General features: G+C 41.1%; 1 protein-coding gene across 1 annotated transcript in view; it reads right to left on the bottom strand.

Moving 5' to 3' along the window:
* Positions 1 to 13,232, bottom strand: part of SLC5A8 (solute carrier family 5 member 8) — a 205,381-nt gene that overhangs the window by 5,014 nt on the left and 187,135 nt on the right. The window contains exon 28 of the mRNA XM_082253567.1: positions 6,884 to 6,987. Within this exon, the coding sequence (XP_082109693.1) occupies positions 6,884 to 6,987 (104 nt within the window). The remainder of the gene's footprint in view (positions 1 to 6,883; positions 6,988 to 13,232) is intronic.

Below are 13,232 nucleotides of genomic sequence, written 5' to 3'. Positions count from 1 at the left end.
GATGGTTATCATTGAAAACTGCTTACGGTTTAATGAAAAACTGTATCAGCCGCACTCCACTAGTCGTATTTACAGTATTAGTTGTCAACAAAGTGATTGCATACAACAATGTCTACACTTGGGAACCAACCTTCCTTGATGCCATTCACAACTCCTGGCTTGCTCACAAGGATAGGGATCTCTTCTTTTTTTTATTTCTGATGGGGAGTTGCGATGGACTACAGTGGATGGCTCCCATTTTGTCCATGTACAGGAGGGGTCAAGTCTTGAGTGGAGCTATGGATTTGGGTATGTCATTGCTTGTGGATTAACATGCATGCAAATATGTTTTTATTGAGAAAAATGGGAGTACAATTAATAAAGGAACATGGAGCCATATGTGGAGAGTCTTGTAACACATGTAGAGGTAGTTTGTCCAAAAAGAAAAAAAAGACATAGACCATTGTAAGAAAAGGGACATCTTGTGGAATTACGTGGAGTAGTGCATAAGGGGCAGAAGGGAAAGAACGTTACATGAAACTCTCCGCCGAAACAATAAACAAAAAGGGGTACTCTGTTATTAACATAAAAAAGAAAGAGGAAGAGAAAAAGAGAAAGAAACCTAGGAGAAGGATAAAGATATATAAGAGATAAGGAAGCATAATCAGTAGAGAGTAAGGGTAAGGGGGGGGGGGGGGTAGGCCCTATGGCCGCAATCTTTCAGTGGTACTCACTAGAGCAGGGGTAGGCAAACTGTGGTCCTTCAGCTGTTGCAAAACTACAAGTCCCATCATGCCTATGCCTCTGGGAGTTATGCTTGTGGCTGTCAGAGTCCTGCAATGGCTCATGGGGCTTGTAGTTCTGCTACAGCTGGAGGGCCAACCTCCACTAGAGGATGTAGTTAGCATGGGGAGGAAGAGGGAGATGGAGGAATGAGTCCCTGCAAAAACTTATAATGTTGTGGGGCAAGGGGGTAAATGTGTTAGCAGATTCAATTGCAATCCCTGCCGTTTAGATGAGTCTTTAAATAGTATCCAAGCATTGTTTAAAATGTAGATGTTATTTCTCCATAACTACCTGTCAGATATATAGGTGTCCGAGAGCAGTGTTTTTCAAACTTTTTTCAGTCAAGACAGCCTTTAGAATTGCATACAATCTCGGGGCTGACCAGTCTGAGGGCTTGCTCACACAAGGAAGTGCATCTCAGCGTGAGCATTTTTCTGCGTGTTCCCGCGTGTTGGATTTTTAATTAGGTTGCTCTATGCTAGTGAAACATGCAAAAAATGTGCCGGCATGATTTTTAAATTGAGCCCCACCAAAATGCATGGTACTGCGTTACCTAGAGTTTTAGTAGGTGAAAACATGCATGCAATTGGTTGATCTGTGGGGGTGCAATTAGGAATTAATGACACCTGTGTGCAACTGCAAAAGGCAACGCATTTTTGTGTGGTGCAGAAAAACATGGTTTACTGCACCTGGTGTGAAAAAGACCTAGAAATTAGTTTTTAGGGTAGAGTTAAGCGGTCAGTAGGTTGTAAATCTCCCCATCCCCTCAGCTAGCATAAATACCCCTCTTTAAAATCCCCCCTCTTAGCACAAATCCCCCCCTCGTAGCACAAACCCCCCTCCTACCACAAATCCCCTTTGCAAAATTCCCCCTCTAGAACAAATCTTCCCCTCCCCCTAAACAACCCCCCTTTGCCTTTATCACAGCAAAATTACAGAAAGCCCTGATATAGTCTAATGATTAAAGGTTTCTTGTGTTAACTTCTGTGTATATGGGGCAGGGAGAGCACATCCCATTCCTCCTCTGGGCTTTCTCCCTCTCCCTGCTGCTATCTATACTACTGCCGGCAAACTGAAAGCTGAGTGCACTGCCTGACTTTCCTTAGCAACCGATGATATCATTGGTTGGTAGAACGCGGACAGCCGGCTTGTACAGTTTTCCGTTCTGCCAGCAGTAGTATAGATAGCAGCAGGGAGGGGGAGAGAGCCCAGAGGAGGAATGGGATGTGCTCTCCCTGCTCCATATACACAGAAGTTTACACAAGAAACCTTTAACCATCAGACTATATCAGGGCTTTCTGTAATTTTGCCACGGCACCCCTAGGGACTCGTTGTGGCACCCCAAGGTGCCGTGGTGCCCGGTTGAAAAAAACCCTGCCCTAGAGAACCAATGTAGCTGTGGGCAAATAACACTATTTCTCATTACAGTTACTTAATTTAGCCACATTTCTGAGATATCTAGATAGCTTGCATTGATTTATTGTTTAAATTCTGTAACTATTAGGGTTATGCCAGAACAGTGCTTTTAGCAACATGCATTTTATTTTCACTGCTTTAAAAATACAAACATATAGCAGATACTGTCAGAAATTGTAACCTGGTGTTACAAGTATCTGAGCATGCTCTGCCTTCTCTACTCCATAGGCATAAGCATTTGAATTTGAACATTGCAAGCAGATATTTTGATGTCACGGCCTAAGTTAAAACAAACTTTAAAACAGATCATTCAGATGGTGCATGCACAACCAGCTGCCTTTTAAAGACTATGACCAGCTTCAAGTTTGCTGTCACACAATAAAAAATCTTGATAACTGAACCCATTGAATAAAATACCGGTAAAGGATAAGCTCACCTTTTGGAACATGTTACATGTTCCACTTGTATTTAGGGTGGAACATGCAACATTTTCCAGCAGATGCAGCCTCTCCCCCTACCCACCATACCCCCCCCCCCCCCAAGTGACAGCAAGTGGGCACCTTCTCCGGGTGCCTGGCTACATCATTCATTTACAGTGCGCTGAGAATGACAAACTACATGTACCGTCAGTCTTTGCGGCTGTCAGCTTGTACTTTTAATGAGCTACCATGTTGCTGTTGAGCGCTTTTCTAGTTCATTCTCTCTTCCTGTCAGTGTGCATCTGTCTGCCCCTATGAGGCATGTGCAGATAGATACACAAACAAGGGGGCGTGTCAGCAGAAGTCTGACCACTGGAGTACGGGGACGCTGTGCTCCCAAGTAGAATGCAAAGAATAAAACTGACCACGCTGGGATGGATGTACACTATATTGTCAAAAGTATTGGTACGCCTTTACACGCACATGAACTTTAATGGCATCCCAGTCTTAGTCTGTAGGGTTCAATATAGAGTTGGCCCACCCTTTGCAGCTATAACAGCTTCAACTCTTCTGGGAAGACTGTCCACAAGGTTTAGGAGTTTGTCTATGGGAATGTTTGACCATTCTTCCAGAAGCGCATTTGTGAGGTCAGGCACTGATGTGGACAACTGTAATTGAAAAACAAACACAAGGGCGCACCAGCCTAGCGCATTATCCTCCACAAAGGTTTTATTAAATAAAAAGATATAAAAATACTCACAAACGAGTTCTTGGTAGATGCATATCAAAATAATATATTGCCATCAGCATCAGAAGTGGAAGATGTACCATCCTCTAAAGCTTGAAAAGGCTTACGCGTTTTGAGGCTTAGCCTCTTCCCCAGCTTTTCAAGCTTTAGAGGACGGTACATGTTCCTGTTCTGATGCTGATGGCAATATATTATTTTGATATGCATGTACCAAGAACTAGTTTGTGAGTATTTGTACATCTTTTTATTCAATAAAACCTTTGTGGAGGATAATATGCTAGGCCGGTGCAATGTGTTTTTCGATTACAGTGGTCCCAGACTACCCTGGTCTTGAAAGGGGCTGCAAGACTGAAGCATCCAGGAGAAGCCAAGTAGAAGGTCTCTGGTAGCCGCATTGAGTGTGGCTCGATTTGGTTAGAAGATGACCTCTCAGAGCGCAGGAGATAGGTGCTTTGTACTATTTCTTGGTTTGGTCTACTGATATGGACAAGAAGGCCTGGCTCGCAGTCTCCACTCTAATTCATTCCAAAGGTGTTCTATCAGGTTTAGGTCAGGACTCAGGGCAGTCAAGTTCCTCCACCCCAAACTTGCTCATACATGTCTGTATGGACCTTCCTTGCTTTGTGCACTGGTCCAAATCATTTGGTGGAGGGGGATTATGGTGTGGGGTTGTTTTTCAAGGGTTGGGCTTGGCCCCTTAGTTCCAGTGAAGGGAACTCTTAAGGCATCAGCATACCAAGACATTTTGGACAATTTCATGCTCCCAGCTTTGTGGGAACAGTTTGGGGATGGCCCCTTCCTGTTCCAACATGACTGCGCATCAGTGCACAAAGCAAGGTCCGTAAAGACATGGATGAGTTTATTTCTATGCCCAGTGTGGTGAAATTGAAATAGGAAAGCAGGGGGCCTGGCAGGATCACCAGATATTTGACATAAGGAAAACAATTTAAAAAAAAAAGGATACTTTTTAAAGCAGTAGTAAACGGAATAAAAAAAAATTGTCACCGGGGAATTTAAGTCATAATGTGCTAGTATGCATCTTACCTGGAAACAAAACCCTCCAGTGGAGCGCTGTCACAGCTGAAGGCACTTTCATCTTCACCTGGTCTTCCTTCTGGGTTTGCAGACTTTGGCGATATGAATGGCCAAGCTGATGATTACGTCACTCCCGCGCATGTGCAAACGAGTTACTGTTTACGGCATGGCTCTGAAGGAATGGCGTGGGTATGCCATTCCTTCAGAGCGCGTTTGCCGGTGACGTCACCGGATGCATCTAAAGTAAATACCTCCTAAGCAGTGCACGTTTGAGATATTTACTGTACCTATAGGTAAGCTTTATTATAGTCTTTCTCTACCTATAGGTAAAAATCATACAGGGGGTTTATTCCCTCTTGAACACAGACATATATCAGGAATAAGAAATGTTGGGGCAACAAACATTTTAATGGAGTGCTTTACAGAGGAGAGTATTTGTGTATTGGGGTTGCTGGAGAGAGATTCTTAAGAGAGGAGGGGATTTTGTTTTGGTGGGGAGACTTTGGTTAGGGGTGAGAGGGGAAGATTTTTGAAGGGGGGAATGTGTTAAATACTATGGAACTACAGATCTACTTAGGTACACCTTACCTATGCACCTCTTAGGAGTGTACAACATATAACATAGCATACAAAGTTCAGGAGGTCGGGAGTATGTAATGACTTCTGATCACCATATTCTGTGTGCTTGACTGTATGGTTGTTGTATGGTACTCATTGTTGTATTTTACATATTTTCATATGAAAAAATTTATTATTGTTGTGTTTTACCTCTGTACTCTGTACTGTAGCCTGTATGTTACATATTCCTGTCAGCTCCACTCTGTTTTCTGGGCTTTACATCAAATACTCCTAGCCACTGCTGTGCGCTGGCTGGTATATTGTGTATTCCTGACCCCTGCACTTTATACACTCTGTTGTACATTACATATTCCCAACCCCTGCACTCTATTTGCTATATTGAAATTACATACTCTGACCTGACCGAAAAATTAACTGTCGCAAAACAGTTTCTGGTTGCTTAAAGGAGAAGTGTGGGAATTATATAAATGCATTTACTCACTTATATGGCTGCAGCATCAGTCCGCCAGCTCTAAGCCCGAGAAGTGAAGTGAGCGATTATATGACCGCTGACTTACTGGAGTGCTGGGCTATGGAGAGGACGGGAGCAGTTGTTGTGGCGTGCTGAGAAACTGAGCCAGCTGCTGATCAGGCACCTGGGTTGATCCCAACATTATTGTCAGGACACATCCAGAGACTGGAGCAGCTATGTGATGTCAGCCAACAGCGGACTTTAGTCGGCTGATTCTGGGTCACAGAAGTACAAAAGTCAGGGAAGTATGACCAAACAAGCTTTGACCATTCTTTTCTTTTAAGGTAGGCCTTTGCAAAGAGTCAGCTTGCTGTCTATTTTCTATTAAGTTTAAATATTGTGCTGAAGGTAGGGTTGGGTCTATGAGACTCTTGCTTGTGGCACAGTAATTAAAGTGATATTAAACCCCAAAACAAAAATTAAAATACTGCAGCTTACCTATTTTTAATTCTGGTGGCTGCATTTGTTTTCTTTTTTTTATGCTTTTTTATGCTTTTTTCCTTTATTTTCAACTAGTGATCCAGTCAGTAACATACTTCCTGATTTAGGGTGTCTGCATTCTGAATGCAATACCTTTAGACAGCAGCATTGTCAATCTAGGTAAAGGGTAGTGCTATATGCACTAGTGACTAGTAGATCTAGATAAACTTGATTAACAAATTAAAGCCAAACTTCAGCTAACACTTTTTAAGCAGTAACAGTAAAAGTGTTTTTCCTTTTGGAATAAAGGTTTTTACATAAAATTGCGGCTCATCTGCCTGTTTTTACGCACTTACTGACCTCATCACCAAGTGAAAATAAAGGTAAAAAAAGCCCTTTAAAAAAAAATAAAATAAATGCAGCCACAACATCTAAGAATTTGTAAGCTGCAATATATTACATTCTTGTTTTGGGGTTTAAAAGCACTTGAAATCATATTTTGTGGGTACTGATTGACTGTGGTATCTGCTTTGTGTACAAAGTGAGGACATTTAGGTATTATTTTAACAAACCCTTTTAAGACCCTCCCACTTTTAGCGCAATTAGGAAGCACCCACCAATGACCATGGCTTATGTAGCACTGTTTTCCACATGGGCCCCCGAGCTCCAGGTCTTTCACAGTCCTGGTCATGCCCCTGAAGGTTACCCATCATATTGGCATACAGGCTACATGGTTATTGGATTGTAATTGTAAAGAAATTTCTAAAAACATTTTAACATGCAATCAAGTAAAAAAAAAAAAAAAAATCCATTGTGATGTTTTGAAATTGAATCAAGAATTAAAATGTATGTCATTATATTACAAAAAAAAAAAAAAATACAGCCTGAATAGAGTACAAATAAATGCTAAAAAATACATCAAATATCAACAAAATATACAATATATACAATATACAAAATATACAAAAATATTTACCATTTAATACGTACCAGAGAAAAGGCTTACAATTATCCCAATAATGACAGTCACAATAGTTCCCAAAACACATAAGTATAAGTATGATAACGAATACCAATAATCAGCCAGTTCTGGCCTACAGAAACACAAGACAATGGATACATCAATATTATACCCAGCTGTTTTTACTGTAATATTTTATTAGAACTGAATGAATAGATCATGATATAGATGCATAAACACTCAGCATGCATAGGGCAGATCACATGTATAATCTTCAAACACTTATGAAAATGATGCTCACAATTTAAAAATCCAGAAGTCTACGGTATATATATATTTGTCTGCCTGTTATTGAATGTGTTATACAAAAGTAATAGATTATTTTTTTTAGAAATAATAAACATAAGAATGGACAAAGTGTTGTCTGTCATCCCCGTTTGTAAAGTGATGGTATTGTAATGAGAGTTACAACTCCACAAATCAAAGTCATGTGATGGATAACGGTGTTCTAGCTGATGTGCTTTGAAGGGTACCTTGCTTTGTAGGGTACCTTGGGACATATACATTGTGGGGATTTATCAAAACTAGAGCAGACAGAATCTGGTGCAGCTTTGCTTAGCAACCAATCAGCTTCTATATTCAGCTTTTAAATGAAAGATAGAAGGCGATTGCACAGCTGCCCCAGATTCTGGCTCCTCCAGTTTTCATACATTTCCCCCACTGTATTTTTGGGGTCCATGCCATCTGTGTTTCATAAAATGTAATGGGAATAACACTGGCCATTGGTAGTCTGGGCATGCTAGTAGTGTCTATGAAGGCTATTCTCTGCAGTGATGTCACCAGGTCACCCACTTTCAAGTCATCATTACAGCAGGTCTCCTAAAATATCTGTGCATGAAAACTAAGAGGAGAGATGTATGCTAATGAATGAAGAAAATTTAATTGTGGCAATGCCATGACTGCTTCTGAGGTTTCATGCACACTAGCTTAAAAAAACATTGTTAAAGCTACAGTGCCACGCAATATGCTCAATATAAATATAAACATACATGTGGACCCACAATTCCTACAATAGCCACCATTTACACATTACCATCAATAGTGAAATGAGTGTATCAATTGCTCAGTAATAATGAGATTAATGTATCAATTGCTCATACACCTATATACTAACTGTGCATTATTAAATATATGCCAAACAATATATAAATGCTTACAAAACAATGATTTAAAACAATATATTGTGACAGGAAGTCAGGTAAATCTGTGAATGTTGTCACAGACAGGAGATACACTTCTGCTTGGGTTAGACAATTCACCTCGAGTAGTCTTCACACTTGTTGCCCTCCTCAGCGCACATCGCTTCAGGAGGTCTTCCCCATGCTCACACAGCTTTCAGGGGGCACACATCTGACTGTCCTCCTCTCCCCATGCCCACACAGCGTCAGGAGGCAGCCATCCTTAGACTTCCTTTGGACAAATTATAGAGGCCTTAACTTCCTCATTCCGAACAGCTGAAGGCCTTTCAACTTCCTTAAGCCAGTTCTGGCTACCTTTTCAGCCGACACCCTATAGTAATTGGTGAATTGTCTAACCCAAGCAGAAGTGTATCTCCTGTCTGTGACAACATTCACAGATTTATCTGACTTCCTGTCACAATATCTTGTGTTAAGTGTCCATCCGCTGCATATGTGGTATGTCACATATGATCCTTTTCCCTTAAACTGTGAACAATACTTTCCAATAGTGTAAAACCACCTTAAAGTGCACTGCGTTTATGTCCAATCCATGCCCATCACCAGTGCAATACCACTCTTGACCTTCTTACTTGGACCCAAAACCTTATAGGTCAACTGTGTTTTTTCTCTTTAAATAGGGTTTCTGTGTTCCTCTCCATGCCTCTTTTACCACCACTGAGAATTCAGGAAAGTCCTTCTATTGCCATCCTGGGCCATCTCAACATGTTGCATCCAGAAGAGAATAGTACTAATAGTGCTCACTGTGTACAGTGAGGGAAAAATGTATTTGGTCCCCTGCTAATTTTTTATGTTTGCCCATTGACAAAGAAATGATCAGTCTATAATTTTATTGGTAGCTTTATTTTAACAGTCGGAGCCAGAATAACAAAAAAAGTATCCAGAAAAACGCATTTCAAAAAAGTTATAAATTGACTTGCATTTTAATGAGTAAAATAAGTATTTTATTCTCCTATCAAACAGCAAGATTTCTGGCTCCCACGTGTCTTCTATACAGGTAACGAGCTGAGATTAGGAGCATTCTCTTAAAGGGAGTGTTCCTAATCTCAGCTTGTTACCTGTATAAAAGACACTTGTCAACAGAAGCAATCAATCGATAAGATTCCAATCTCTCCACCACAGCCAAAACCAAAGAGCTGTCCAAGGATGTCAGGGACAAGACTGTAGACCTACACAAGGCAGGAATTGGCTACAAGACCATCGCCAAACAGTTTGGTGAGAGGGGGACAACAGTTGGTGCAATTATTCGCAAATGGAAGAAACACAAAATAACTATCAATCTCCCTCGGTCTGGGGCTCCATGCAAGATCTCACCTCATGGAGTTTCAATGATCATGAGAACGGTGAGGCTCAGAACTACATGGGAGAATCTTTTCAATCATCTCAAGGCAGCTGGGACCATAATCACCAAGAAAACAATTGGTAACACACTACAACGTGACGGACTGAAAGCTGCAGCGCCCACAAGGTCCCCCTAAAGCACATGTACAGGCCCGTCTTGTAAAGTTTGCTAATGAACATCTGAATGATTCAGAGGAGAACTAGGTGAAAGTGTTGTGGTCAGATGAGACCAAAATTAAGATCTTTGGCATCAACTCAACTCCCCGTGTTTGGAGGGGGAGGAATGCTGCCTAAGACCCCAAGAACTACATCCCCACCGTCTAACATGGAGGTTGAAACTTTATGCTAGGGGGCTGTTTTTCTGCTAAGGGGACAGGACAACTTCACCGCATCAAAGGGAAGATGGATGGGGCCATGTACCGTCAGATCTTGGGTGAGAACCTCCTTCCCTCAGCCAGGGCATTGAAAATGGATCATGGGTAGGTATTCCAGTATGACAATGACCCAAAACACATGGCCAAAGCAACAAGAGAGTGGCTCAAGAAGAAGCACATTAAGGTCCTGGAGTGGCCTAGCCAGTCCCCAGACCTTAATCCTATAGAAAATATGTGGAGGGAACTGAAGGTTCGAGCTACCAATCGTCAGCCTCGAAACCTTAATGACTTGGAGAGGCTCTGCAAAGAGCAGTGGGACAAAATCCCTCCTGAGATATGTGCAAACCTGGTGGCCAACTACAAGAAATGTCTGACCTCTCTGATTGCCAACAAGGGTTTTGCCACTGAGTACTAAGTCATGTTTTGCGAAGGGGTTCAAATACTTATTTCACTCAATAAAATGCAAATCAATTTATAACTTTTTCGAAATGCCTTTTTCTGTATATTTTGTTGTTATTCTGTCTCTCATTAAAATAAACCTACCATTAAAATTATAGACTGATCATTTCTTTGTCAGTGGGTAAACGTACAAAAATCTGCAGGGGATCAAATACTTTTTTCCCTCACTTTATCAAGCTTAATTTTTGGTTAAAAACAACAAATTTCCACTCACATTTTGTATGAAGTAATATCGGAAGGATTATATAATAATATATAATGGCTGCGCTCTACCAAATAGATAGAATATAATTAAATGAATCAATAAATGTAAAACTATTGACAAATATCACTATTTTAAATTAGGCACTTATATGCCGTGTATGCAAATAGCAAATTAATAGTTTCAAATAAATATGGTGTGAAAATCAAGTGCAATAACTTATTATTTAGCAGCAATCATATAAAATAGCAGCAATCATATAAAATAGGTGTGCAAATACAAATGAATATATATAATATGTAAATAAATAATAATATGTAAATAAATAATAATATATAAATAAATAAGTGATCCTAAAGTGCAAAGTGACTAACTAAGTAGATAGTGCAAACAAATGTCCCAACAATAGATGATAATGGACCACAGGAAAAACAATCCAAATAGCACCATCCAGATAGGTATGGGATATCTGATAGATCCTATGATAGCACTTCTTCTAGTAACAGCACCTCCACCAAAAAGCAGGACCACCCGGTGTGTCAAACTGCTTACCAGATATGACAGACCCCTAAATTATAGGGGGTCAAAAGAAGCCTTGTTTCACAGGTATAAAAACAGGGTGTAAACCAATTTCCACTGTATTAATCCAGCCGAGTAAAAATGCTCCACCTTGGAGTATTCTCAATGCCAGGATTCGAAGCTCCCATTAATCATATAAAGATGACAAGAAGAAACTCCCACAGTGAAGTACATCGGTACAATGATTTTATTAAAAGAATCACACTTACATTGTGGTTTCTTGGTTACAGCGGGTAAAAGACATACAAGCCGAAAAGGGTCATGACCCTTGAGAACGTCAGCTGCGTGCTGACAAAACGCGTCAGACGTCTGATCGCAATCACGTTGCCACGTCATTTCCGGCTCCGGGTGGAACTCAAACCGGAACGCGGAAGCGGCGTTCACTTGGCTTTTCGGGTTGTATGTCTTTTGCCCGCTGTAACCAAGAAACCACAATGTAAGTGTGATTATTTTAATAAGAAAGGAGAGAGCGGCGCCAGCTTAGTATAGTACAAGTTTATTTAACACTGTTAAAATTGGTGACTCACTGTCCGAGGTTGGGTGAGACCGGTACACAATGACTGTTAGGGTCATCCATCTTCCTCTTCCAGGATAGTGGTCATAGGAGAAGGTGGTGAGGTTCCAGAGGTATAGCCGAGTCGCTGTGGCGATCGCCTGACGAAGGAGCACGGATGCTCCGAACGCGTGCAACCCCTATTTTTCTCCTGCCAGGAAGTGATGTCATCAGGGATCAGAAGTCGGCAGCCGGAGCCCTGTTGTGCATGCTCCGCCGCGGCCAGTGACAACTAGCAGCCCCACAGCGGCTCGGCTTTACCTCTGGAACCTCACCACCTTCTCCTATGACCACTATCCTGGAAGAGGAAGATGGATGACCCTAACAGTCTTTGTGTACCGGTCTCACCCAACCTCGGACAGTGAGTCACCAATTTTAACAGTGTTAAATAAACTTGTACTATACTAAGCTGGCGCCGCTCTCTCCTTTCTTGCATCTCTCAGGGCTTCTCCACGCTTCAGCCGGCTGCCGTGGACTATAGCTTCCCTACAGTACCAAACTTTGTTCCCCCCCCACGCAGCCCCATAACCCCCCCCCCCCTCCCATCCACCCACATTCCTTGTACCACCTTGGGATATTAGAAGAGCGCCATGACACCCCCCACTTTCATGATTCTTTTAATAAAATCATTGTACCAATATACTTCACTGTGGGAGTTTCTTCTTGTCATCTTTATATGATTAATGGGAGCTTCAAATCCTAGCATTGAGAATACTCCAAGGTGGATCATTTATACTCGGCTGGATTAATACAGTGGAAATTGGTTTACACCCTGTTTTTATACCTGTGAAACAAGGCTTCTATTGACCCCCTATAATTTAGGGGTCTGTCATATCTGGTAAGCAGTTTGACACACCGGGTGGTCCTGCTTTTTGGTGGAGGTGCTGTTAGTAGAAGAAGTGCTATCATAGGATCTATCAGATATCCCATACCTATCTGGACGGTGCTATTTGGACTGTTTTTCCTGTGGTCCATTATCAACTATTGTTGGGACATTTGTTTGCACTATCTACTTAGTTAGTCACTTTGCACTTTAGGATCACTTATTTATTTATATATTATTATTTATTTACATATTATATCTATTTCTTTGTATGTGCACACCTATTTTATATAAATGCTGCTAAATAATAAGTTATTGCACTTGATTTTTACACCATATTTATATTTATTTGACACTATTAATTTGCTATTTGCATACACGACATTTATGTGCCTAATTTAAAATAGTGATATTTGTCAATAGTTTTACATTTATTGATTCATTTAATTCATCTATTTGGTAGAGCGCAGCCATTATATATTATTATATAATCCTTCCGTATCTCACTTGTTTATACATTTACGCTGGGGCTCCCAATTTTTGATTCAATCTTAATTTCACTTAATTGGGTTTTTCATATTCACAATTCTCCACTGCGCAGGTACTGTTGGTGCTTAACACCAATATTTCTCATCTATAAAGTAATATCGCCTGTGTGTATCTCTAAGCATGCAGCCTCTGTGCACCTCTCTCAAAATGGCGTTCCACCCATTTCTGGCTGCGGCGTAACATCACCGGCACCTCCTCCCTAAGCGTTACGTCACCACATCATATGACTTCGTTGGCTTTTT

This window comes from Pelophylax lessonae (genome assembly GCF_965119305.1).
Source record: "Pelophylax lessonae genome assembly, chromosome: 4".
Taxonomy (NCBI): domain Eukaryota; kingdom Metazoa; phylum Chordata; class Amphibia; order Anura; family Ranidae; genus Pelophylax; species Pelophylax lessonae.
This window is presented reverse-complemented; position numbering and strand designations above follow the sequence as displayed.